The 27,894-nt window shown below is 41.9% G+C and overlaps 1 protein-coding gene across 1 annotated transcript; it reads right to left on the bottom strand.

The window, feature by feature from the left end:
* Positions 1 to 666: 666 nt before the first annotated feature.
* On the bottom strand, positions 667 to 24,809 carry LOC306701599 (alpha-2-macroglobulin-like; the record flags this gene model as incomplete). The annotated part of the gene is made up of 36 exons (XM_079166955.1): positions 667 to 774; positions 1,695 to 1,736; positions 1,841 to 1,946; positions 2,040 to 2,108; positions 2,806 to 2,896; positions 3,017 to 3,129; positions 5,303 to 5,515; positions 6,024 to 6,211; positions 6,300 to 6,462; positions 6,952 to 7,026; positions 7,680 to 7,839; positions 8,297 to 8,372; positions 8,575 to 8,751; positions 9,726 to 9,809; positions 10,585 to 10,636; positions 10,717 to 10,838; positions 10,927 to 11,053; positions 12,148 to 12,373; positions 12,993 to 13,146; positions 13,443 to 13,536; positions 13,633 to 13,776; positions 14,431 to 14,580; positions 15,464 to 15,609; positions 15,719 to 15,782; positions 16,249 to 16,476; positions 19,479 to 19,646; positions 19,728 to 19,837; positions 19,940 to 20,057; positions 21,364 to 21,502; positions 21,591 to 21,675; positions 21,762 to 21,927; positions 22,446 to 22,466; positions 23,002 to 23,054; positions 23,610 to 23,766; positions 24,416 to 24,596; positions 24,736 to 24,809. The coding sequence occupies 36 exons, from the start codon at positions 24,807 to 24,809 to the stop codon at positions 770 to 772; spliced, it is 4,341 nt and encodes a 1,446-aa protein (XP_079023081.1). The 3' UTR covers positions 667 to 769.
* Between the last annotated feature and the right edge of the window lie 3,085 nt (positions 24,810 to 27,894).

Genomic DNA, 27,894 nt, shown 5'->3' with positions numbered 1-27,894 from the left:
TGAGGCAGCTATCAGAACTTTGTAGTAGTAGTAAGAGTTCAGGTTGAAAGATATGTTAGAATTTATGACATTGACATGACATTTTTAGCATTTAGCTTGGTGTAGATTCTTTGTTTGTTTTACCTAGCTTTGTTTTTTTTTAACACTCAATGGCTGAAGGAGGAGAAACTGATTTCTCAAGAAGGACATTTCCACAAAAGCTGGACATCGTAAGAAAGGGTCGGCCAACCCCACAGCTAGCAGCACTGACCCAGCCAGGAAATGGATTTGCACGAACGGCATTCCTGGCTGACAGCGTCTGAGAAGTGTGGCACATTTTAGGGCTAAGAATGTGTTTTATTTGGAACTGAGCGTCTTGGTGTTTGGAGCTACGCTACGCTAACCTGAGGTGGCTAACCAAGGCAGCAACACAACACCATAGCACGGCAGGACACTTACAAGCTACGGTGCTTTTGACTAAAAATATACATATTTGGATATGGAGTTTGGCTTTTTTACTAAAAAGCATTAAGCTAGATCTTTAAAGATGATTATAACTCTTTTTTTCCATTATATTCCCAGCTAAAGGAAAAAACATATAATCGATGGATAATTGGTGCAGCCACATTCACATCACATTACTTTATTGTCCGTCATGCATTTCACTTCATACAATAGTTACAGCTGCAAAAGGACAAAAATATGTGTTGACTGTTTGTAGACGCGGTGTTCAGGAACACAACACGCATCTTTTACTGGAATCAGCGACCGCTCGACTCCACTTCCCTCTTCAAGCTGCAAAAACATAAAAATAAACAAACATCATTCACTGTGACATTTAGAACAATCTATAGATTGATTTCCAAAGTGTTGTGCATATTTCATATCTTGTAAAAACATCTTGTCAATAATATATTATGTATTCATATATTGTGCATATTAATTTTATGTTCTCTGTAATATTGCAACATTTTAAAATTATATAAGTGGAGGCTTCAAATAAGCCCAGTTGCTTCTTCCTGCACTGTGATATTATTTACCTCTGTTATGTTTGTTATATGACCATCTTGGTGAAGAGAGAGCTGAGCCAGAAGGCAAAGCTCTCAATTTACTGGTCGGTCTACGTTCCTACCCTCACCTATGGTCACGAACTCTGGGTCGTGACCGAAAGAACAAGGTCGCGGGTACAAGCGGCCGAAATGAGTTTCCTCCGTAGGGTGGCCGGGCTCAGCAGGCTCACATCAGGAGGGAACTTTGAGTCGAGCCGCTACTCCTTCGCATCGAAAGGAGTCAGCTGAGGTGGTTCGGGCATCTAATTAGGATGCCTCCTGGACGCCTCCCATTGGAGGTTTTCCGGGCACATCCAACTGGGAGGAGACCCCGGGGAAGACCCAGAACAAGCTGGAGGGATTATATCTCCCAGCTGGCCTGGGAACGCCTCGGGATCCCCCAGTATGAACTGGAAAATGTTGCAGGCGAGAGGGAAGTCTGGGTCAGCCTGCTTGGCCTGCTGCCACCGCGACCCGACCCCGGATAAGCGGAGGAAAATGGATGGATGTTTGTTTATTTATATTTTATTGTTTAAATTGTGCAAAATAAATAAACTAAACTAAACATACTTTTTGAGGTTGCAATGAAAATGTTTTTGGTTATTAAATGACATTTTGTATATAAAACCCACAGCAGTGCTTCTGCATGTTGTGACAGATTGTTACCTGTAACACAGGGGTGGATGTATTCTGTGTCGTCCTGGTCACCTGAGAGAAAACAAAGAAGAAGAAGAGATTGATGAACAGTCTATCACAGTGAACACATGTATGACTAGGAATCAGTATTGTGATATCTGTTCTTCAGGTCTTACTCGGCTGGTAGTAGTCGTAGATCTTGACCACGGCTGGCTTCAGGTTCTGCACAGGGAGCTCCTGAATGAGCTCCAATCTGTAGTTGATGGGTATCTCCTTCACTAACTGTTGAGAAGGAACAAAAACAAGACGAAGCCGTGAGTCACAAAATCTTGGAGAGCGTTGAGTCTCGTTTCCTGGCTGTGAATTCCTCCTCACCTCTGTTATGTAGACCAGGATGTGATCCCCGTTGTGTTCCACTCGATCCACCAGCAGGGCGCCTTTGAGCTGCGATGAGACGACAAGTCAGCCGGGTGCTTCAACAACAGGTGAAAACCTTTCTATTTCTACTAAGGCCACATCCACACGACTACATTGATTGTAGATGGTGCTATTTTGAGTGTTGATGGAGCTGCTAGCATGTTAGCATAGCCTAGCAGATCGATCCAAACTCCATTCAGAAAACAAGCATTTTAAAAGTAATTTGCTTGTCTTGTTGAGATAACTAACAAAGCGTGAATTCTGACTTTTTACAAATTAACATCATTATGTTGTTATTTCGGCATCTTTATTGTAATTAAATTACAGCAAAATAACAAATTTTGGGTTCATACAGCTGTAATACGTCAATACATTGTAATGGACGGTCCATTTAGAGTCAAACAGACCATAAAGCAGGGGATGCTTTAGGGCGGGGCTACACAGTGATTGACAGGTCTATATGTATACGGCGTCTCTACGTCACTCCTCAGTCCTAATATGGTCACTTCCTGTTCACTGGTTGCAAAAAAGAACAAGATGGCGACGGACTAAATGGCAAACTGGAGCCCCTTAAAACATCCACAAAGCAATGAGTGACATCACAGCGACTGCGTCCACTTCTCATATACAGTCTGTGGTCTGGACAGAGAGCATTTTTGTTTTAAAAGGAAAACGTAGCAGTGTGGATGAAGCCTAAAGGTGAAAGTTAATGTAATAAACTCACCGCACTCAAAGACTCAGGGTCTGGGACAAACCCAGAGAGCATTTTGATATCCAGGATCACCATGTTTGTACTGATCTCATTTCCACTATACCTATAATACAAGCAGAATAAAAACTGTGATGTTAATCTGCTACCAAGTCATAAACATCTCTCCCACGCATCACTACCAACGGTTACTGAGTTCACGTGGATCTGCTTGCTGACTACTTACTGGACCGTGATCCTCAGAGTGAGTCTTTTGCTGGGGCAGGTGGCCTCTGGTGTGACCTCGACACTGAGAGTGGTGACAGCAGTGGGAGTCGGGATGTTATAGTGATGCGAAATCTGAGAAAGAGGTACACAAGGCGAGGATTAATATTCATAAACAAGAATGTCTTTTACTCAAAATTGTTGAAAATCATGATGCTTCAGAGGTTTGAGAAGTACAGTCTTGTTTTCAAGGGGGTCTCAGTTTCACATGCTAGTTTTACGTTGCTGCATTTAAGCATTGATTGGGTTACTTTTGAACCCGTAAACAGAGCATATAAATGTATGTGAAACAATTGATATCTGATCTATATGAAAGTAAAAAAAAGACCCTAACCTCCTCATATTTGCATCTTTTTCAGGTCACCTACTGCTAAAATAAGAAAATGACCTGAACAAAGTTGTCACTCATCTGGCGATAGCAATGTGCTTCCTTACACTGTGACAAGAGTGTGTGGAAGAAGCATTAAGTTGTTAAATATTAAACATTGAATCTTCTCTATGCTTCCTAACATTTCTACTCCACTCCGTGACTTGTAGTAAGTCGGTTTAGTGTAGACAGAAGTTAGCCCGCTACAGCGGCCGCAATGGCAACGGCGCAATAACAATGGCCGGCGGTCCGACCATCCTGCTACGTTGATTTAAATAGGAATGTCCCTTCTACTCCTATTTTATTTCTATAGTTTCAAGACAACGATATCTTCATTTGCAAAAGGTATTTACCGTGTGGGTTTAGGTCAAAATATCTCACTTTATGCAGATGACATATTGTTATCTATATCTGAACCGTACTTAACCTCTTGAACCATAGGCCTATTTTTAGGCCTCTGCTCGAAAATTACATACCCATACTCAGGAGAGTGTAAATCTCTAACTACAAGGTCTATTTGAATATTTCTTCAATTCTTTATTTTTTTTTAATAACAGAAACACTTGTGAGATTTGTTCAGATGCGTAAATATTTTGTATATGTCACTGGTTAATAGTAAATGAAAATGGCACACACCTCAAATTGAAGATTTTCAGGTTCGCCTGAAAAAGAAAAGCTATTTTATTGTTAATATTTATTTTTATGAGGCCCTGGCGAGCCTAAAAGCTCTCCCAAATCATAGCAAAACAGGTCAGGAGACTCTTAAAAAAAATGTGGCTTTGATAGAGTAAAGAATAAAATTGCCCCCCCTTCCCCCGGGTCCCACACATTAGGTTGACCCCCCTTTCTCCAGGAAACCAGGAGACACACAGGACAATCATAACAACAGTGTAGTTTATCCCCGAATGGATTATCGAACCTTTTTCTTCATGATTCATCTCAAAAGTAAGGAGCTTTCATGGTTGTTCTGCTGCTGAGTAGTTTGGTGTTGTGCTTGTATCTCTGTAATGCTTTCATGGAGAGAAATGATGAAGATATCTCTGGATTTGTGGTCAAATTCTCTTGCTGTTATACGTAATGGGCGGCCATGCTAGCTGTTAGCGCTTTGTGTGTAGCCTTCTCCGGAGTGCGATGCACGCTGACTCATGGCCAAAAATACGTGATATTGTGTACAATCTTCTTAGTTAGTTAGTATAATGGTGTATAATTGTGTTTGCAGTGTGTAAAATGGTTTACATGATTAAGTTGCTCAGAATTTCTTTGTTAATTTGGTATAGAGCATGTGTGTGGCATTACTAATATTTATTTATGAAAAGTCCATTCTACGACATTCGGAACTGAATCTCGGAACCGAACGTCCCCCATTTGGGGCTCGCTCTGGTACGAGAGGTTCCCTCCTTATTATATAATATATAATATGGGTGCATGGTTAATCTTCAAAAGTTAACCAGAGCCAACTGGAGGTAAAACAAGAGGATTCTCTATTTTAGCACTCTTTAAGATTCGTTAGTAATCTGGACCACTCTTAGCCGTAATGGACTTCATGAAGCTAATTATCCTTTTTTACGAATTAAAATAACATGTTGTGCAATGTGATCTGCTGCCTCTAGGTGGAATAATAAATGCAGTTAAATTGAATATGAACATATATATTTATGTATATTTCCTCAATGTCTATATGTTTCAGTATCTCCCAATGTATTTAACTAAATCCTTTAATAATAATTGAAATAGTCAGACTACACCCTTTCTTTGACACAAAGCATAGTGCAGGTGGAGGTGAATTAGAGGTATGGCCCTTCCAGCTACTGGGCCGCTGACATTAGGTCGTATTATCAGTGTATGTGGGGGTGCACGCACATCCTGCAGTGAACCACTGACCTGCATCACAGCGCATGCACTGCCCTGAACCTCCAGGGTGAACATTCCTGTCACGTCCTGCAGCAGCTTCTCCTGGTAGAGCAGCTTGTTGTTCTGGTTCACATCAAACGTCAGCTGGCCGCTGGGAGACTGGACCGCCACCGTGCTCGAACCACCGGGACTGAACACCAGCGTGGAGTAGAGAGCCAGAGCCTGAAGAGCCACCACTGTGTCCTACAACACACACAAAAAAACAATGTACTCTATGTGCTTGAATGTATTTTTACTTTAGTTTCTACATGCAGAAGCTTTCATATGTAGGAGTTCACTTTTACCAAGTTCAGGTCTCTAACTGTTGAACATTTATTTTAATCCCGTTTAAATTGTGCCACAAATCACACGTTTGTCAATTTAAAACTTTTGTACGTTAAGAAAATCTCAGTTTGTAATTCATGGCACAAATTGACCCTTTGCTAAGCCCCTCCCCCCTTGGTTACTGTTGCTAGGCGTGTGAAGCTTTTGCACCACACATGTCAATATTCATCAATATCAGTGATTACAAAGCGGATAATAGCAGCTTTCTGGAATAACGTCAACGGCATTAGCGAGAGGGGAAATTCAAACTGGATCATTATTTGTCTCTTGCCGTTGACTACCGTACATATTTGTTCTGAGATAAGGTACCGTGGTGGTGCACCTGAAGGGGCGGGGCTTCACCTCTCTACAGGTGTTTTTGTCCTACCTGCGTGGAGGAGAAGCCTCCGTAGTAGTTCTGCTGGGTCGTCAGCCACCTGACGATGCGCGTGGCGTAGCCGAGGTCTTCAGTCGTCGGAGAGGCGCTGAGTTTAGCCAGCAGCACGTAGGAGCTGATCTCCACGGAGAGAGAGGCCGACGTGTCTGTTGATGTCTGAGACCAGTGGAGGAAACCTCCTAAAAACAGACGTAAAGACAGACAAGGTGAAGCTCCATTCACAGTGATGAAGACAGAGAGATTTCCTTCAGGAGGATCCCTTCTCACCTTGTTGTATTGAGACCGAGTCCAGGTGCTTCAGAAGGAGACCTCTGGCCTCCGTGTCTCCTGCCAGGGTGAAGACGTACGCCATCAGAGCCGTGATGTAGGTGTTACTGAGGTCACCCACAGACTCTTTGAGGCACAACAGGCTCTTCTTCACTTCAGGGTTCTAGAACAGATTATAAATAACTTGTTTTATTGTTCCACACACACACACACACACACACACACACACACACACACACACACACACACACACACACACACACACACACACACACACACATTCTAACGCATTCATATAATCAGCAAAACTTTAGACAAGAACTTCAGTTAATGGAAGAAAAAGGTTTTGATCTTATTTATGTTTGATGAACTTGTTTATTTCCTCACTGATTTGTACTTTTTGTGTTTAAATTTTAGTTTATTTTAAAATTTAAGTTTATGACATGACAGTCAGTCAGAGCAGTTCAACTTAACCCATCAACTCTAAAACAATACGTAACGTTAACCAACTAACCGGACAGAACGTTGATCAACATAACTTTCTATTTCTTTCTCGTCTGTGTAAAGTTCTTGGTTTGTGTAACAATCATAACAAAGGAAAATTCTTATCTAAAGTGATATTATTCGTGGTGCATTAGTTGTTTCTACTCACTTCTACGGACGTATTCATCTCCAGGAAGGCAGCAGTGATGTAAGCAGTGAGAGTCACTTCATCAGACACGCCGCCCTGCAGAGAGGAAACATGATGCAGACACAAAGATCATCAGCAACATCCAACAACGAGACTTTGATCACTGGTAACCAGTAGAGGAGTAACGGACCGCTGATGATCCGTGATCCGTACGTTAACCATCACAGTGTAAATAAAGTTTTACTGACTCAGTAGAACTTGTGTTTCTAGTCTCTGATCTCTGATAATGTTTCATTGTAAACAACCAATCAGAGGAGAGCTAGTAACGTTAGCAGCACCGCTAACGGCTAACCAACGGAGGTTCACTTCAGTGACATCATGATGCCTTCAGGCTCTGCTCAGTGAACATGAGTACTGGCTGAAGCTACATTATAACGTTATCATGATGTGTTCACATGTCATCTGTAAAATGTAGTTTTGGTGATAAACTTGAATAAATCCAGTAGTTTGAAGGAGATGTTTTCATATGAATATAAAATAGATATTAGAGATGAATTATGAGCCGTTTAACTTCCTAACACGAGCTCTAAACACATTATTATACTTCATTAAAAATAATAATGAAGAGATTTGTTTTTCGATAAAAATACAATCTTTTATTTCCTAATCCTTTGAATTTTGTGTTTTTGATGGTTTACTGACGTCAGAGATGTTAAAATGATTTTTGGGATGATGACAACTTTATTTACCTTCATTCTGTTGTTGAAGAGTTTTCCTGACATTTCGAAACATCCGCTCTCATTTCGTTGTTTATCTTTCAGCCAATTCACGGACTCTTCCATCTTTATCGGGTCGATGTAGATGAAGGACTGGGCTTTGGCAAACGATCGCACCACAAACGCAGTCAGCCTGAGGAGGAAGTTGAGACATTAAAACGATTAAATAAGACATCACGTACATGCTTGTGTTCATGTAGCACGTTGAAGAACTTCTCACGAGGGACAACAGGGTTTTAAGAAAGAGTGACGTCACATTTCATCACAATAACTGATGAAGTGGAATCTCATCATCTACTCTGTCAGTATGAAAGCAGGGCTCGACAGTAAAGCACAGACTGTATATAAGAAGTGGACGTGGTCATGGCGACGTCAATCATTGGTTTGTGGACTTCGGGTTAAATGATTTTGCAGTCGCCATCTGGGATTACGGCCGTCGCCATGTTGTCGTTTTTGGCTCTGATAAACGCTGCAGTTTCCACAATTGCTTCAAGAAAAATATGCTTTTCAATCTTGCCGACTGGTTTCTGGGGTTCAGAGGGTGTCAAGCCCTGAAAAGCTAAACTGTATGACATCATCACTGTTCTCACCAGGTGTTCCCCGTTCCTGATCCAAACGTGCTGTAAGCTCCATCACGGTGCTTGTAGTTCAGCTGTCTCTGGTAGCCTGCATCACACACATTGATATTTATTGAGTTCATGATTTAAAGTAAATGTCTGTAAGAAGTCTTGTATGCTTTGATGACAGGAAATAAGGGGGAAAGAAAGGAGAAAACCAAAGGTCACCACCAGGGTGCATCCAGCACCAGACTGGGTACATTTCTCATAATTAAAGGTCTCAAATGTGTTTTGTTTTTAGCTAGACTCACCGCTGGTCAGGAACTTGGTGGCCTTGTCGTTGATGGCTGAGGTGAGCTGCTGAGTGTTTTTCAGGTACTGGAGGATGTAGATGTTGGGGGCGAGGAGCGCCATGTTCTGCTCCCCACATCCGTACGGCATCCTCAGCAGCCCATCCAGGTTGTTCAGGGCTCGGCCCAGAATGTCACCTGCACACACACACACACACACAAAAACGATACCTCATATTAGTAGAGACCGGACGCAACTATGTATATAAACCATATGGTATGAAAAAGACGCTGCCGTATTTATGCCAAGATGACGTTATATTGAGTGTTGATGGAGCTGCTACAATGTTAGCATAGCCTAGCACCGATTGATCCGAGCTCCATTGAGAAAACAAGTATTTTAAAAGTTATTTGCTTGTCGTCTTGCGTAGAGAACTAACAAAACATGAATTCAGACTTTTTACAAAACGGCATCATTACGTAGCATCCTTTTCGGCTGTTTATTGCAATCACAGCAAAATCTGTTTGTTTTGTGTTGATAAAACTGTAGTAAACCAGCCGACGTGTGGCTCACTAGACAGTGAATACAACTCGATAAAATCCACGGAGCTCCTCCGGACTATGTTATGAACCAGACATGACGGCGTTTGGGAAGTCCCAGATATCCCGGGAAACTAGAGTACTAAGCAGAAATAGTGTTTATTTTTTCCATGGTTGATGGCAGAAATAAATGGCGGACATTTGAACGACTTCCAGGGCGATAAGCCACACCCCCTCTACGGCGCGTATCACGCGAATGACCACAAATGGTCCCCAGCGACTGAACGTGGCATAAGACCGAACATGTGACTGACCTGAGCTCTGGTTTACTAAAGACACGGATAGTCAAAGTGTAAAAAACATTTTGTAATCTTGCCAGAATGAAACTTATTCATGTAATTTAGTTAGGTACTGTTTCATTAAAATGTTGATATTTGCATTATTTCCTCTAGTTTATTAAATAGGATTGTGTTTTCTGTTTAACTCTGATAAAAACACAAAGCTGATTCTTTTAGTAGATGCATTTAAAAAACAGTCTTCGCTCGTTTTAAATGCTCAAGTTGATCATTTGAAAGCGTAACGATTTGTTTGGTTAACAGCAAAACTCAACCAAAGTGGATTCATTAGTTTACCCAGGACTGATACTGAAGCACGGGCTGATCCAACAATCACGTCCCCGGAGAGCTGAAGGTCTACTTCCTCAGTCAGAGTCTCTCCTGTGGACAGACAACAAACAGATCAGCAATAAAACAAATACGTCATTCAGGTTTAACGGATGGTTAGCGGATCATGAACTGAAACAGGTATGACTGGAAATAAGATGCTAGATAAAATGTATTTAAAGCTACTGTGAGGAACTTTCATCTTGTGTTAACTCTGTCGCCCCCTGTGGACTAAAGTGGTAGTGTCTCTGATCACCAGAGTCTCTTTAGAAAACCTCTCATTTTACTGCAGCAGGGTCTGACAGTCTGCTCCTCTCAGTCCTGGTTCTGGTTCTGGTTCTCCCGTGCCTCCCCTCAAGTGGAGAGCAGGGCCGTCCTTCAATCAGTGGATCGTCGGTTCGATCCCTGGTTCCACCGGTTCCACGTCGATGTGTCCTTGAGCGAGACACCAACTCCAAAATTGCTCCCGTAACTGGAGACCCAGGACGTATGAATGTGATAGAATCTGAATCGTAAGTCGCTTTGGATAAAAGCGTCTGCTAAATGACTGTAATGTAATGTCTTTCCACGGTGGAACGGTCTCTGCTGGAGTCTGAGCTGAAGGAGTTTCTGGTGAACCTGCATGAGTTCATCTGGTTTCACCAGAATCTGACCCGGTGGCTCCAATGACGAGCATTAAAAATAACTTTATAGAAATAGACCATCTTCTCTCTGATGGTCTCTTTACTGATGGAGGTCATATAGAGGATCAGGACTACACTGAGACTGGTTCAGGACCAGGTAAAAGTTCCTCACAGTGACTTTAAATAATTACATTAAACGCACTGACCTTTCGGGCAGAGCAGCCAGTTGTAGGTCTTTGACATCTCAATTCCTTCAGCCTGAGAGGAAACAAAATCATTGAGACTTTCCATCCGATAAGACGGGTGAGAACTTTGTCATCTTGTTTTAAAGTACCGACCTTCACGATGAGAGACCGTGTGACCACGTCGATGCGACCTCTCTCCGGCACGCTCACAATCTCGTTGTCACAAGAAGCGTGGGACGCCACGGCCTCAGCGGTCACCGTCACGTTCACGACGCCTAAAATAAGATCCAAGAGTGTCAAATCATTTAGTCTGAGGTGGATCCCACAGCCTGTAACATCAGTGTGGATGAAAGCCTGACTCACCTAAGGCTGAGGGGGCCATGGTCCAGCTCACGGTCCTGCGCTCACTGCCGCACAAACAGGCAGTGTACTTGTCTCCGGAGAGGGGAGTGAGGGTGTAGTCTAAGGAGGGGGCCGGAGCCACGGAGACCTGGTCAAGAGAGACAACAATGTATATTTTAAAACTTAAACTTGAAGACATTTATATTGAAACAGCGTATCAAAACGAAATATGATTATGATGATGCAACACTTTGACCTTTACAAAGCTACGTCTTGCACAGTTTTTGTTCCAAATAGAGTTTGAAAACTGACACACTAACTGAAACAACAACTGAAACATTTACAAGAACATTGGTAAGGGACTGTGTCCGGCTTCTCCATCATGGATTAAGGCTGTTGCCATGTTGTTTTTAGCAACCAGTGAACAGGAAGTGACCATTTGACTGGTTTGACTCTAAATGGACCATCATTTACTAAATGAACATCATGCTGTATTGAAGAAGACTTGAAACTAGAGATTGAGACCATAAACTCATGTTTACAATGTTTACTGAGGTAATAAATCAAGAGAGAAGTAGAGTCATTTTCTCATAGACTTCTATACAACCAGAGGAGTCGCCCCCTGGTGGACACTAGAGAGAATGCAGCTTTAACACATGAAGCATTGACTTCACTGGGCAGAACCAGAGGTTGCCTCCTGGCTTCATCTCAAGAGTTTCATCTTGTTTCTATGACATCACTACTCTAACCACCGTTGTATGTCAGACGAGCATCGCTCCTTTGCTTTTTATTATCATAACCCAAAAGTCTGTTGTGCATCCATAAATTTTGATTAATTTGGGTCAGAAATATAAAAGACGAGATCGTCGGCGTATAAACACAATTCAGAAGCAAATTATCTGTGTTCTCGTCAGTTTTTATGTTCCGTCTCTGTAGGTGTAGCAGAGCGGAGGAGTAGTGGACGGTCCTGTGTGGTTCCTTTATTAAGAGGAAAGCATTCAGATAAAACAAAGTTAGTAGAGAAAGAGGCCAGATTTGATGAATATATTCTTAATCCATAGTTTGTTTTGTCGCAATATTTATGATCTCCATTTATATTTTGTTTCAGATAAATCTTGTCTAATCGAGGAATAAGCTCAGTGAACATTACAGCTGCTAAACATCGGCATGTTAGCATTGTGATTATGAGTACGTTAGCATGCTTGACGTTAGCATTCAAGTCCACATGAAAACCTCAGTTACCATGATGCAGCTGCTCAAGTAGTTGAAGATGGTCGCCTTCAGTTCAAAGTGCTCCCCCCGGATGATGGAGTAGGGCAGGCTGAGCTCCAGGAAGAAGGGCTGGAAGACGGTGATCTCTTTACGGGGGGCCAAGCCGAAACCCTGAGGGGACAGACAGAAGGCCTCCGTCTCCCAGGTGGTGATGGTGTCTGGGACGGTGAGGGACACGTCCTTCGTTCCAGAGCCTCTGATACAGCAGACACACACACACAGAGACATTCTGTCAACTTCAACATCAGACTTCCATGATTCAGATTAGTCAAAGAACGACAATGTGAGCAGACGATTAACGCCTAATAGAAGTAAAAAATGTTGCCATCTTGTTTTTTTGCAGCCAGTGAACAGGAAGTGACCATATCTGGACTGAGGAGGAGTGACGTAGAGATGCCGTATACGTCTCTGGTAGAGACCTGTCAATCACTGTGTAGCCCCGCCCTGAAGCATACCCTACTTTATGGTCTGTTTGACTCTAAATGGACCATCATTTACTAAATGAACATCATGCTGTATTGAAGAAGACTTGAAACTAGAGATTGAGACCATAAACTCATGTTTACAATGTTTACTGAGGTAATAAATCAAGAGAGAAGTAGAGTCATTTTCTCATAGACTTCTATACAACCAGAGGAGTCGCCCCCTGGTGGACACTAGAGAGAATGCAGCTTTAACATTCGCTGCGATTCGCGTCAGATGAAATTTTTCGTCCTCAGAGCCATCAGGTTAAATAATAAGAAAAAGTCTAAAGGGGCAGTGTCTGTAAATACAACAGGACGTTTGAGAGAAAGACTGGTGCAAAAAAAACTCACCCTACTTCCACCAGGTCCCATATCCAGGTCTCAGGGAAGAAAGTGCGGACCGTCTCTATTGGTGGATTATCAGGTGAGGAACCTGCGCCACTTGCAGCTCCAGCTTGTGTCATTCTTTCTAAGTTTGGAGTAGCGTAATACCTGCGACCAATACCTGAAAATAAAACAGAACATATTCCATCAGAAGCAGAAGGAAACCCGTTTTCTTTTTAATGCTGGTAAATATTCAGCAATGTGTCACTTAATAATAATGCTCTTAATAATTATGCTCTGGTTTATGCTCTTAGATGCTTGTTTAAAAAAGGAGATGCACTTATGACTTCTGGTGACTAGTAGTTCTCTTGAATACCGATGTTGAATACACTTATTGTAAGTCGCTTTGGATAACAGCGTCTGCTAAATGACTGTAATGTAATAGAGCAAAATAACAAAACTAAACACCATAGTCACCATAGTTGTGGCCCTGGTGGAATTCTCTTCCTTTGTACTTGAGGCACGAAGGCACTCGGATTAGCAAGTTTGTTGCCATCTTCATCCCCACATTCTAGATAATACAACAACATACAGGCGTCAACTGAAATGTGCAACAACAAAACATACTAAGAAACAATATAAAGATATTGTGCATTCATGTTTGTACCGCGAAAGTCTTATGAGCGTCCTCTGTCTGCACGTCGGGGAACGGCAAGACGTATCTTCTCGGTCTCACGCGCAGACATTCGATAGAATCTTGAACCAGATATGGAATGTTGGAGACTTTTGAGACGGGCAACAGGTTAAATATCTGAAGAGAAAAGGCATGGCAGAGGTCAATTTTCAATAAGATTTAGAGGAACCAAACTATGGAATGACTTTTCCCACCTAACAAAAAAATGTTCTTCTATAAAATGTTTCAAAAGGTGCCTAAAAGAAAATCTAATTGCTGTTTTGTAATAACTTTCTGTTGTAATGTATTTCTTGTTTTAGCTGTTATATTATAATCATAGTTGTTTCACTCATTGGGACTTGTAGCATTACTATTGTTTATGAGTTAATGCAGGTGTATAAACCAATATCACCTGAACAAACACAAGATTTGCCTCTTCCTGCACTGTGATATTTGTTTATTTTTATTTAATTGTTTAATTTGTGCAAAATAAATGAAACTAAACTAAATGATTTGTTCTATAAAGATCTGGCTTTATATTATTTTTCTTTTGCCTTATGTTTCGATGTTTTTAATGTTTTTATGTGAAGCACTTTGAATTGCCTTGTTGTTGAAATGTGCTGTACAAATAAACTTGCCTTATCCTTCAGGCAGACTCTTCATATCTTATACATTTTAAAAATGGAAAAAAAGTTAACTGATAAGAGGGAGAAGGAAGACAGATTGACCATGACAGGAGGAAAAACCGATGACGTTAACGGAGTAAATGCAGATGGATTTGTGGTTAGCTACCTTGTCTGCGTCCAGACTTTTCCCCGGCTCCTTGATGAGGACGCTCTGGTCGATGGCGCTCACGCCGCACAGAGAGTCTGGCTGGGCCGTCACCTGCAGGGTGGTCTCCTCTCCTGGGACGGCCGAAGACGGAGAGAACTCCAGGGACACCTGACACAGAAAAGACAGTGGTGGATGAGGCGTTATCATGAAACTCACTGCTCTTCTTGGCAGCATTCAAGCTCTAGGATTCACTAGAAAAGCATCACATGCAAAACCGTTGTTTCCTACAGTAGCGGTAAGTATCACGGTTTATTTGTTTTTCCTAAAATGTAAATATAAATGCTTCTTGTAGGGTAAAGCAGAAGATAACATCACATTTGGAACATAGCTAAGTTAGCTAGCAAGATGGTAAGATAACGTTACCTTTGGAACATAACTAAGTTAGCTAGCTAGCAGGTAACATAACAACATAGCTAATTTATGTAGCTGCTCTTCTTGGCAGCATTCAAGCGCCAGGATTGGCATCCGTGCTCGCCCGAGGTCCCGTAACCTGATTTGTTGGGGGTCCTATGTCCTGACCCATGGGCTATCCTTTTCATTGAGTTGACACTCACCTGCGTCACCGTTGTTTTCCTACAATAACGGTAAATATATTTTTTTTTCCTAAAATGTCAATATAAATGCTTCTTGTAGGGTAAAGCACTGGTACGGCAGCTGCGGGGAATAATTTCAATCCATCCTGAAGTCAATGTAAAACTAAATTATATAGTTTTACATTGTTATTGTCATCTATAGTGGTTGATTTCAGAAAATATGCAATTCAAATGATTGTTAAATGAAAGATTTTCTTTTTTTTTTTTTTTTTTTTTAGTTGTTTTAATGATGTATAATAATAATAATGTGCTTAAAGGTCGTGTTAGAAATTAAACAGCTGTGAAACATCTCCTTCAAACAACTTGATTTATTCAAGTTTATCACCAAAACTACATTTTACAAGATAATATTTGATATTTATTTAATTAGCACGGTGACGTCTTCAGCTCACACTGACCTTGTGACCGAAGCATTTCTCGACGGGGAAGTCGGCATTGTTGGCGATCACATTCTCACTGGGAAGGACGGCGTACGCCACAACTTGGATGTACGGTGCCATGTGACCAGACACCATCAGTTTAAAGGACACCTCGCCCGCATTCACTGAAACAAACAAACCAACTCATATATGAACCACAATCACCTCCATTCATCAATAAAACAGAAGTATTTGCTAGCTTTAAAGGGTAATTTCATTTAATTCTTTGCTCACCTGAGTTTTCTTCCACGACGACCCGTTGAACTCCTTGCATGATGATGACTCCTCGGGATAAGGCCTGCAAAACAATGAATAATGTAGAAAAAAAATAATTTAACAGCAGATTACAGCTGTTTGCTGTTATTAAAGGACAAACGAGTGGGTAACATTTAGGGGGATTAACTGGCAGCATTGGAAAACAATATTCGTAACTATGTTTTAATCAGTTGTCTAATCACCTGAAATTAAGAATCGTTATGTTTTATTTAGCTTAGAAAAAGCCATTTATATCTACAAAGGGAGCAGGTCGTCTTCCACGGAGCCGGCCATCTTTGCACCGCCATGTTTCTACAGAAGCCCAGAACGGACAAACTGGCTCTAGCGAGAGACATTCGTGTTTCATGTTATCGGAAGGTAGAGATGTGTTCAGAAACCCGGTATTAAAAGGTACTACGTGTGTTTTCTTTGAGCCAGATGTCAGTTATCTGATGTAAAAAGTCATTATAAAACCATCTTCCCCCCGTCATCGCTCATATTTCACTCACCAGATACATCACATCCACGGAGCCCTGGGCTTCTCCTACCACAGTGTATTGGATGGTGAACTCTTCTTCTGTGTCACATGGAAGTGGGTTATTATTCTGCTTCACCGTCAGGGAGCTGACCGTCTGAGTGTATGGAGTTGAAGGTCGGACCAACGACACGGTGTGATCTCCAGCCTCGTAGTGCGGCGTTCTGTAACCGGGGTAGCCATATGTCGGCAAGCTGCTGACCTAGATAGAAGAAAAGAAACTGTAAAATATATATCAAGTTTTTACAGATAAAGTGAATGTTAAGGTTTAGAGATAAGTCAAGCCCCTCCTGTTTGACCACCATGGGAGTTTATAAAAATATCAATGGTGGTCAACGGTGAGAGACAAATAACTATTTGATCCTGTTTGAATTGTTCATGAATTATACCCGAGGGAGGTTGGGGACATGGAATCCGAATGGACCATGTTCAAAGCCTCTATTGTGGACGCGGTCGCTAGGAGCTGTGGCCGGAAGGTCATCGGTGCCTGACATTCGGTTGGCCTCAAGAAGGTTCTGGCAAACCATCTGACGGCTCAGGAAGGGAAAGCAGGGCCTACCCCAGGCTGTTCTCAGCGGGGAAGGGGAACTGCTGACCCGGACAGGGGACATTGTCGGGCGGTTGAAAGAGCACTTTGAGGAACTCCTTAACCCGACCAACATGTCCTCTGCAGAGGAGGCAGCGCCTGAAGACCTGGGGGTGTCAGGATCCCTGTTGGACTGTGTGTGTTAACCTCTGTTTTCCCCCAATCTCCTCTCCTCATGTGGCTGTCATTTCCCTGTGTGTTGTGCCATGTGCTCGGGGATTTTTCCTCTGCCTCCAGTCACTCCCATGGCCACACCCCTGACTGGTGCACGGCTGCAGCCACTCAGCCAATTACCTCTCGCAGGCTTACACACCAGACTCTAATTACACTAATCCTTTCCCCTGCCACTATAATAACCCTGGTCCTGCAGTCTGGGGTTGTCAGTTCGTCCCGTCTTTCACCCGCTTCAACCCCGTATCGCCTGCTGTCTCGAGCGTCTGCTCTCCGGTGTTCTACGGTCCAGGAATCCCCCGTGCCCCTGTTGTGTCCCAACAGTTCATTTCGCCGACGCTCTGCCTGCCTACGGTGTCTGCCTCCGGTGTCCTACGGTCCGGGAATTCCCCGTGCCCCTGTTGGGTCCCCACTGGATTGTTCGCCGACGCTCTGCCTGCCTCCAGTGTCCGCTGATCCAGGAATCCCCCGTGTCCTCCGGTGTCGGACCACGGGTACCACACCGTCGATCCGGCCTGCACGCTGTGTCGGACCATGGGCTCCACACAGCCTTTCCTGTCTGTAATCAGCTGTGATAAATAAAGACTGTTTTCCTGACTCTATCTCCTGTGGTCTTGCAATTGAGTCCTAGTCCTTGCATTCCCGTGACAGGGGGGGGGGGGGGCTCACCCATATCCCTGGCAGAGGTCGCTAAGGTAGTCAAAAAGCTCCTTGGTGGCAAGGTGCCGGGGGTGGATGAGATCCGCCCTGAGATGCTGAAGGCACTGGACACTGCTGGGCTGTCTTCAGTGTCGCATGGGGGTCGGGATCAGTGCCTATGGACTGGCAGACCGGGGTGGTGGTTCCCATTTTCAAAAAGGAGGACCGGAGAGTGTGCTCGAATTATCGGGGTATCACACTACTCAGCCTCCCGGGGAAGTCTTATGCCAAGGTGCTGGAAAGGAGGCTGCAACCGTTTGTCGAACCTCTGATTCAAGAGGAGCAGTGCGGATTCCGTCCCGGCCGTGGAACAGTGGACCAGCTGTTTACCCTCGCAAGACTACTGGAGGGGTCCTGGGAGCCCAACCAGTCTACATGTGCTTTGTGGACTTGGAGAAGGCTTTCGACCGGGTCCCTCTGGGGTTCTTGTGGGGGGTGCTGTGGGAGTATGGGGTGCCGGGCGATCCGGTCTCTGTACGACCGCATTCTCGGCAGTCAGACACGTTCCCGGTGGGTGTTGACCTCCGCCAGGGCTGCCCTTTGTCACCGGTCCTGTTCGTGACTTTCATGGACAGGATATCTAGGCGCAGCCGGGGGTTGGAGAACGTCAGGTTCGGGGGTCTCGGTATCGCCTCTCTGCTGTTTGCAGATGATGTGGTCCTGTTGGCCTCCTCGGATCGTGACCTCCAGCATTCACTGTGGCGGTTTGCAGCCGAGTGTGAAGAGGCGGGGATGAGAGTTAGCACCTCCAAATCTGAGGCCATGGTGCTCTGCCGGAAACCGGTGGATTGCTCCCTCCAGGTGAGGATGGAGTGCCTACCTCAAGCGAAGGAGTTAAAGTATCTCGGGGTCTTGTTCACGAGTGAGGGTAAGATGGAGCGGGAGATCGACAGGCGGATCGGTGCGGCTGCAGCAGTAAAGCAGGCGCTGCACCGGACCGTCTTGGTGAAAAGAGAGCTGAGCCGGAAGGCGTCCGGGCACGTCCAACTGGGAGGAGACCCCGGGGAAGACCCAGAACATGCTGGAGGGATTATATCTCCCAGCTGGCCTGGGAACGCCTCGGTATCCCCCAGTATGAGCAGGAAAATGTTGCGGGCGAGAGGGAAGTCTGGGTCAGTCTGCTTGGCCTGCTGCCACCGCGACCCGACCCCGGATAAGCAGAGGAAAATGGATGGATGGATGAATTATACGTATGATGTTTGCCAATCTAAAAGATAATTTTGCACGTCAAGAGATTTTCATTTTGTCATAAAGTAAGATAACGATACATTTGGAAAATAGCTAAGTTAGCTAGCTAGTTAGCAGGTAAGATAACGTTACATTTGGAAAATAGCTAAGTTAACAAAATTAGCGAGCAGGTAAGATAACATTACAAACTGACGGCCAAGTTAGTTGGGGACGTATATAGTAGAAGACAAGAGATGTTGTAAACTGACTGGTTTCACACAAAACTAAATGTTACTACAACAAACTGAGACTTTCTTGACTTGCAAATCTATCTTTTCAATTGACAAACATCATATGTGTAATTAATGGCCGAATTCAAACGGGATCAATAACATATATTTCTTTCGCTGTTGACTACCATTCATATTTTTTTTTCAGAATATGGTCCCATGGGTGACACCAGAAGGGGCGGGACTTTGCCTCTCTATTGGCACTGCAAACAGTTCCAATATGGCTACTTGCTACGATGCCGGCACCTTGCGTCCTATTGAGAAACCAGTGTAGTGCTACTTCTTACTTACGTGGAGTTTGATGTCCCCGTTAAGTTCAGCCGTGCTGAATGAGAAAGTGGCAACTCCATCGTTGTTGGTCGTGAGATTCTGCAGCCGGCGTGATGACCACCTTTCACCCTCGAACAGGTAAAGCGGCATGTCGGGAATGGGCGTGTTGTTGTAATGAACCGCTTGAATCTGTTGGAAAGCACAGTCGTATCACCGACAATGCACCGAATCTAAAATCACGACAAAGATGTGAAGGCCACATGCTCTTACTTTTCCCTCCACGTTTGAGCCTTCGTCATAAATCTTGGGCGTGTCGGTGAAAGACAGCTTTCCAACGACATATGAAATTGTTATTCTCTGCTCTTGTTCACGTGAAATACCTGTACGAGAAGCCCCCACGTTACAACAACTGTTTCATAACACAGCAGTGTAATTCTCTCTTTTCTTCATATAAATATGATATAGAATATTATATGACTTGCCTGTGCCCTCCTCTTCCACTTTGGCCCGGATCTGCAGGTAATCTTTCAGCGCCTTTTGCGAAACTTTTGTGAAAGTTGACATTGTGAAGATAAACGTGGCGCAGCCTTTGTTGTCCATCTAAAATAGAGCAATGAAATAAGATCAAATACAATGAAATCAAATGAAAGAGCATTTCAAACTTACCCCATTTAACACCCTTGTTACTTCACAGGGATTCCCAAAATGTGGTGCGCGCAAGCTGCCTCTGGGGGGTGCGCGAGAGGAAAAATGTAATGGTGGTCTAATGGTGTAATAATTAATATTAAATATAATTTAAAAAAATGTAAGTGGGATTTTTCACAAAATAAAAACATGAATTATAAAAATTCCCTTTGTAAGATTTAAATTTAAAAACTTACAATTTAATAAATAAATGTTGCACATGTTATGTGCAACAGGAGAAGCATTGCACATGTTATGGTTGGGAATGCGTTTCATTTTAACTGAGCGTCGGTACTTTTGAAGAGACTCGAGTGGATCTACAACTCAACGACCACGTTCGCAGGGAAACAGCTCCACAACCGCGGACAACGGACAACCGACTGACAACCGACCGGCAGCGGAAGACAACCGACCGGCGGCGGAAGACCGACAAAATACAACTGTGGAGGCTCGACTGGCATCGATGAATCACTGGAACTGATGTACTGGGATTAAACTCTTTGTCAACAAAGAAAGGAGGATAGACAGCATTTGGTAAGTGAACTTAGTTTGTTTACCTCTACAGTTACTACTGTTCACTTGTCTATCGTGGCGTTTTTATAAATAGTATTTGAATGGCTCGTGCTCGTGTGGTGGAATGCGTGGATCCGCTGCAGGTCTGCTGGATTGATTTGTTGCCATACGAATATATGCGACTGCTCTTGTGAGTTTGTCATTGTGTTACATTGATTTGGACTATATTGTCCGTTAATGACGCAGCGTCCCGTCATGCTCGTATTCATGTATCTGCACTTCGTGTTTTGTATGCTAGGTGTTGAACTTCATGTAACATTTTATTTCATTTGTCAAACGTTGCAGTGTTATGTGAATATGAGGCTTTTACACAAAACAAATAATAACCCGTAGCTGTGACGTCACAATGAGGTTATTAGAAGTGTAGAACAGCACTGAAGGCCCAGGTATAAAATCCACGGCCCGCCACTGTTGTGTATGCATACAAAACACATGTAACACACGTAAATAAATACACTCACTTTCACACAAATGTCCAGGGGCCCCAGCAAAGACACCTGAGGAACCACCTGAAGTTTATTTAAACCATGGAGGTTTAAGAAACTTCAGCGTTTACTTGACTTTTTAAGAGCTGAAGACTGCCGTCTGGGTCAACCCTTATATGCACCTTTTTTTAGCAGAGATGAGACTGTCGCCATAGCAACCGTACCTGCTTTGTCTCCTTGTGGCATGGGGCGACCACGTCAGGGATTCCCTGCGGATTATCATGAGACCTCCAATAGTAGTTATTTAGAGGTCGGCACATCTCAACTACAACACTGCCTGGAACAGCTTGTCCGAATGTGTACCTGATGAGAAGGACATTCATTCACTCACCAAACTGGACCAGTTTTAGAATTATTTAAGAGTGTAACGGGCAAAACAGCGCTTACTTACATCGCACATACTTCAGCTTTGATTTCCTCCTGATCGATACTTACTTCGGAGGATGCATTTATCTTTATATCAAATTTAGGCAAAACTGGGGACAAAATATGTTTATTAGCATTCTTGCTTCATTACAATATGGATTGAAATGGAAGGTTATAAAAAAAAAAAGGAACTTACCGTATTTCTCCACCTTGAAGTTGTGACGTATTTTTGCCAACCCGGTCGTCACAATAACTCTGTACATCCCTACACGGGCCTCAGAGTTCAAGTCGTATGAAAGCTGCAATATCTTACTGTTGGACGTTTGAGTCAGCCACTGTCCAATCCGGTTGTTGTCAGCATCCTGTCAAATAAAGAAAATGTGAAGAACAAGTATTTATGACAAACATAAGGACTTCATTTCTTCTTCAACGAGATGGCCATAAATTAATATAAAATCATTTTTAAATCAAGTTTAATGTATTTGGACAAAGAAATCTTAACTTAGGTCAACTTACTAGCTCTCATTAGCTCGTCTAGTTCATGCAGTGATGTTAAACTTGATGAACTAAATTAACTTGATTTAAAAGGTTAACGGTCAATTACAAGTAAGAAAGAAAATGCAGCCTGTAAAAGAGGATCTTCAAGAATGATTTGTTGTGTCAAACACCTCGTAGAGCTTTACTCTCACATGTTGACATCACAGATTATAAAGCAGTTGATGTTTTTAGGAAAATCAACATTTCTAAAAGACAAATAAGTGAACTGGACCATCTTGCTTTAAGGTCTTCATTTATGAATCAAAGTAAAAAAAAAAAAAAAAAGTACTTTCATTCTTATGTATTGTGTATTAAAGTGTGGATATTTTCCTATTAGTCTTACCTCAATTTCGATGATATTGTACTGCAAAGAAAGAGAAGAAAAATGGAGATTTGTTAAAGCTGGTTTGCATCATACAGAGTCCTTATGAATTCAGCTGAATGCAAAAAGAAACTGCACAACATTTTTCAGTAAGAAATCAGTGGTGTTTTCCAATCCACAGATTTACTGCAAACACAACTTCAGCTCTTTATTCATGATTTGTAAATATAAAACGTCGGACACACATTAACATAAAAACTCCTCAGCGTCTCTGTCATTCAGCTTTTCTTTTTCTTTAATGGAAAAACAGTTCTATTTAATCTTCAGTATAGCTTCACTGTTATTACCGATTCAAAATACCATAAAAATGATAAACTAGTGTGAGAAGGTGATGGATTAGTCAGCTGAAATGTTGGAAGGTTTACCTAAAGGGGCCGTGGTTGTACTATTGACCCACAGCACATCGATGTCGATCACTTCATTACATAACTTTAAAACCTGCACCGTTATCTAACAGTATCACTAACACTGGTTTCGTGAATGAGATCTAAAGAAAAGAGACTGTGCAAACTCTCACCAGCCCATTGGCAGGTCTCAACTTGGAGTCCAGTGTGATGACTCTGAAATGCACTGAGAGGAATAAAGAGAGATTATTCAACATGAAGGTTTTGCAGCTCTTCTACAACAGTGATAAACATCCTATTAGGCTAGTAAAACTGCTCAGAAATTATATTATTACTATTGAATTCACAAGTTAGTAAAAGCTAGAATCATTAGCTATTAGTATTTATGTTATTCCCTCTGTTGTCTGCCATAAAACTGCACATATTGCAAATTCAGAGAGTGGAAAACCTTCCTTTGGATTGTTTTGTACAGAAACTGATGATGAAAAGCACCAATCTAATAGTTAGATTGGTGCTTTTCATCATCATCAGCACACACTATTAATTTCGCACTACCTGTGAGAGTTAATGTTGACGTGTGACAAAATACATAAAGTTTTAGGAAAGCAAGGATGAAAAGCAAGGATGACTGCTGCATTCATTTAACTCTAAACAAGCAAGGTGCATTTTTTCTATTCTGTGTTGCACTCACATCCCAATTACTATTAAAGGGGAAATCTGTCTATATTACAGTGTGGTACCATATTGTATACAACATCATAGATCATCAACTCAAGGTTACCTGTTTGTCCAGGGAGGTAGATTGGTTTATCTGTTTGGACGAATGTCTTTGGATGATAAACTTTGATGAGGACTTTCCGGACTTCTTTTGAGTAAAAAGTGTTGCCTCGTACCTCCACCTCGAAATTCTGCACTTCTTCATTCGGCCTTAAAGGAACCTGTGACAAAAAATATTTGACGAACACGGTGAGAACCTCTTACTCTCTCATACTGAAAAAATAATTCATGAATATTTGTGTGTGCTATTGTTTATAAATCTGTGTTGCGTAATCCCATTGAGGTTGAGGTTCTAATGTTGTATTTTAAGCAACACATTTTCAATGAATGAGCAAATTAATCAAATCTTGAGAGCTCACCTTAAATTGAACATGTTAAGTGCAACCATAACTTTTTTCATATAAGCTATAGTTACTTGTTTCATATAAGCCAATGGAACATTTATTGTACATGCTCAGAATAGTTTTCCATGCTAACATACTTTTTCTAAGCTTCTGTGATTTTAACCCATATTGCCTGTTAACATTCTGGGACAACCAATTAATCAAATCAAATCTTGAGAGCTCACTTTAAAAAGAGTGTTACGTGCTAACAGAACTTTTTCTCATATAAATTAATGTTACTTTTTCATACATGCTAAAAGTATTTTTTTTTTTCATATGAATTCATGTTACTTGTTTTATATAAGCCAATGGAACTTTTTTCATACACGCTCAAAATAGTTTTCCACACCAACATATTGGTCCCATCAAGGTTTTGAACACATTTTCAAGGAATTTTGTGGAAATGAATCAAATCTTGAGAGCTCACCTCAAATTGAGTGCACATATGAAATTCTGTATTGGACGTCCGCGTAAGGAGGGTTGCATTCGCCTCTGAAGACTTCAGAGTGACGGTCATGACCAGAGTCTCGTTGGGCTGCAGGAGACTTGCACAGAATTTGGCCTCAGCCCCAGCTTCAAGAGTCGCAGGAATGGCCACCATGTACTGCCTACAGCCACAGAAACAAACAGTAGAGATCTTATTGGATCTGATATGGAAGAAACTCCAAAACTGGCAGCAAAGATTCATGTCCAATTAAGTCAACCACACGCTTATTATTTCTCTGAGACAGTTTCGGGTAAACTTACGGTCCTGCCAATGCTCGACCCACACAGCTGAAGAAAACACAAAGTGTCCACATCTGAATCCCAGGGCGACCCATGGTTGACTGAGATGATACTGGGGAAGCCGAGTCAGCTTCTTTTAAATAGCCTCAATAGAGACACCCGCCCCCGCTCCACACCCGCCCCCGCATCATCATGCAACCCTTCAACGGTATTCCAGGTATCCCATGAGTCATGATTAGGCTTTGCCTCATGTGTCTGTGTATGTGTGTGTGTGTCTCCTGATTGTTCTCATTCACTTCACCTGTGTTCAATCACCTGCCCCTGGCTTTTCCCTCTGACAACCCCACACATATACACTCCCCTGCTTTCCCTGTTCTGGTTGTCAGATCGTCTGTGTTTTTCCTCGTGTGTGCTTCATGTTTCGGCATTTTGTCCTCGTGTTTGTTTCTATGATTTGTGACTTTGCCTGGCTACGGATTTGGGATTTTTGGTCCGCTCCCTATTGGAGTTGTTTTGTGTTCCTGTGGATGACTGCTTGGTGCCTAATTAAGAACCTTGCTTTCCACCTCATCTCGTCTCCAGTGCCTGTCTCTGCACTTGAGTCTCTGCTCTGTTCCAGGAGCGTGACATCATGAGTCAATCATTTATAGACTTTGTGTTGTTTAACATAGAGCGTAAGACTGACTGCAATTTTAAGGATTTAATCAGATCACCACTCCACCTATAATAATAAGTCTTTTTTTCTACAGAATATTTTGTCATATTGTTGTACTTTCTCAATTTAAGATGTTGCACAATCTTTGCATTGGGGACACTCCTTTTGCCTAAATGTTGCCCCGAAAATGTAATTTTAATATACATCTTATACATAATAGATGCTAAAGTGACTTTTTTCATATAAGCTAATGTTACTTTGTCATGCTAACTTAAGTTTTTCTCATTAGTGCTAACTTGCCACTTTAATATTGCAGCTGGTAAATATGGAGCTCATTTCATTACTTTATAAACTGCTGTGTAGTTTAATCTAAAATAACAAATCATGATTTATGATTATACATATAAATAAGGTTCCAGAGTGCATAAACATACATTAATATAGAGCTTGTTTATAAAACAAAACATAACAAATCCCACCTTAACCCCTGGTGACAATGCCAGGAGAACAGGGCTGTCTTCACATATTCTCGTCAATCAATCAGACCTGTTACCGTGAGTTCTGCAACAGTGCCCTTTACCCAGCGTGGGATGTTTGATTTTTGTCATGCAAACAGCTCCTAACCTGATTAAAAGGGACAAAGTAGAATTTTTTTCAAGTAAGTAAACATTTGTGAACTGATAAAAATGAGTTACATCACAGTGAGAAATGGGCTTACTGTTTAAAATTGGGCAACAATAAGACTAAACTTGTTTTTTTTGTACTTGCACAATAATCAGGCATTGGCATATAAATATATAGAAACACATACTGTATATATATGCGTTGTATGTAACTTCTTATATTAATTGTATGTAGGCCTGGCTTTAGATAGCAAACGGCTCTAGGCAAGATCTTTTTGGGCGTCCATTCTCGTAGTGATGAGCAGACCAGTTCTTTGAAGTAATCCGGTTCCAGCTCATGACTCTGAGTCTGGTTCTTCAGCTCAGAGGGTGGATTTCGGATTCCATCCTGCTTGCGATACAAGTTAACTTGTTGATCTTCAACAGTCGTTCTGATTCCTTTTGCAAACCTAATGTCACGACCTCCTTACATTTTGTGAGTGAGAAATGTGCTTATTGTTTAAAATTGGGCAACAATAAAACTAGACTTCAGCCCTCGGAAAAGATCTTTTTGGGCGGCCCTTCTTGTAGTGATTAGAAGACCAGTGGTCTCATTTATAACCGTTGTGTACGCCACTTCCCACGCATATGTTATCTATAAAAAACAACTTGGCGGTAGAATGTGATGACCTGTACCCATACGTACGAACATTTTGGAGACACAGATGGTGAACTGAAGCCAGACTGTAGAAATTAAATGTGAGAGGCGTCATTACACAAATGCCATTAATTTATTCATTTCTGTTCTAAACTCAGTTATAACAGTGAAAATGAATGTAGAATTTATTATAGTGAATCATCAAAGACATTATATCTCTATTAGTGTTTTGTTCTATATGTGAAGTTCAATGAGTGACCTTTAGCTGCTCCTGTTATGTCCAGAACCTCTCAAACAAAGAAAAATGTCTTTCCTCAACTTAAAAAACAAGTTCCATGTTTGTCTAGTTGATCACAACTAAAAGCTTCATTTGTCAGGAAACTAGTGAAGTTTTGTTCCGTTTGGAGTGAAGAGTGATGACGAGAAAACAGCGCCACCTACAGGACGACCAGCTTCATCAACAGAAAACACAGAAAAAGGTTTCTTATGCAGACATGAAACTACACAAGATGTATCTTTAAATATATGCATATTTTAACACATTAGTGTTAAAGCTGCAGATGAAAATAAAAATATGACTTTCAGAAGGCTCTGAAAACAAACAAAATATTCTGCTTTAATCTGTATTTGTTAGCATCTAGCCTTTAAAAACTGTATCACTTAATTATGTTGACAAAGCTGACAAGTTCTATTCATTAAAGAAAGAACAATTAAAAGGGCCCTTATGGCTTCAGAAATATGAGGAAATATTTTTCTTCTCTTAACAAACTGCAGCTTTCATCTATTTTATTTTATTTATTTTCAGGGTATTAAAGTATTTTTGTTTTTGGCGGTCCCTGTGGACAAAAGTGGTAGTCTTCCCAGCACCATAGTCCCTTTAGAAAATCTCTTTTTTAATTTTCTATCTGCATCAAAGTGGTTTAAGAATAATTACACCATGTAACTCACACATTTGTTTTCCATTTTACTGTTTTTTGCTGTATTTCTGTGTGTTTATGGGGATATACCAGGATGTAATTGGACAATATAAAAGTTCTTCATTTTGGGATGAGATGAAACAGTAGAAGTTCAACAAAAGACACAGTTTTAGGAGCCACATTCACATCACTTTATTGTCCGTCATGCATTTCACTTGATACAATAGTTACACAGCTGCAAAAGGACAAAAATATGTGTTGACTGTTTGTAGATGCGGTGTTCAGGAACACAACACTCATCTTTTACTGGAATCAGCGACCGCTCGATGACTGACTCTACTTCTCACT

This window comes from Pholis gunnellus (genome assembly GCF_910591455.1).
Source record: "Pholis gunnellus genome assembly, chromosome: 9".
Lineage (NCBI taxonomy): Eukaryota > Metazoa > Chordata > Actinopteri > Perciformes > Pholidae > Pholis > Pholis gunnellus.
The sequence above is the reverse complement of the archived record's forward strand: the minus strand, read 5'-3'. Positions and strand labels throughout refer to the sequence as shown.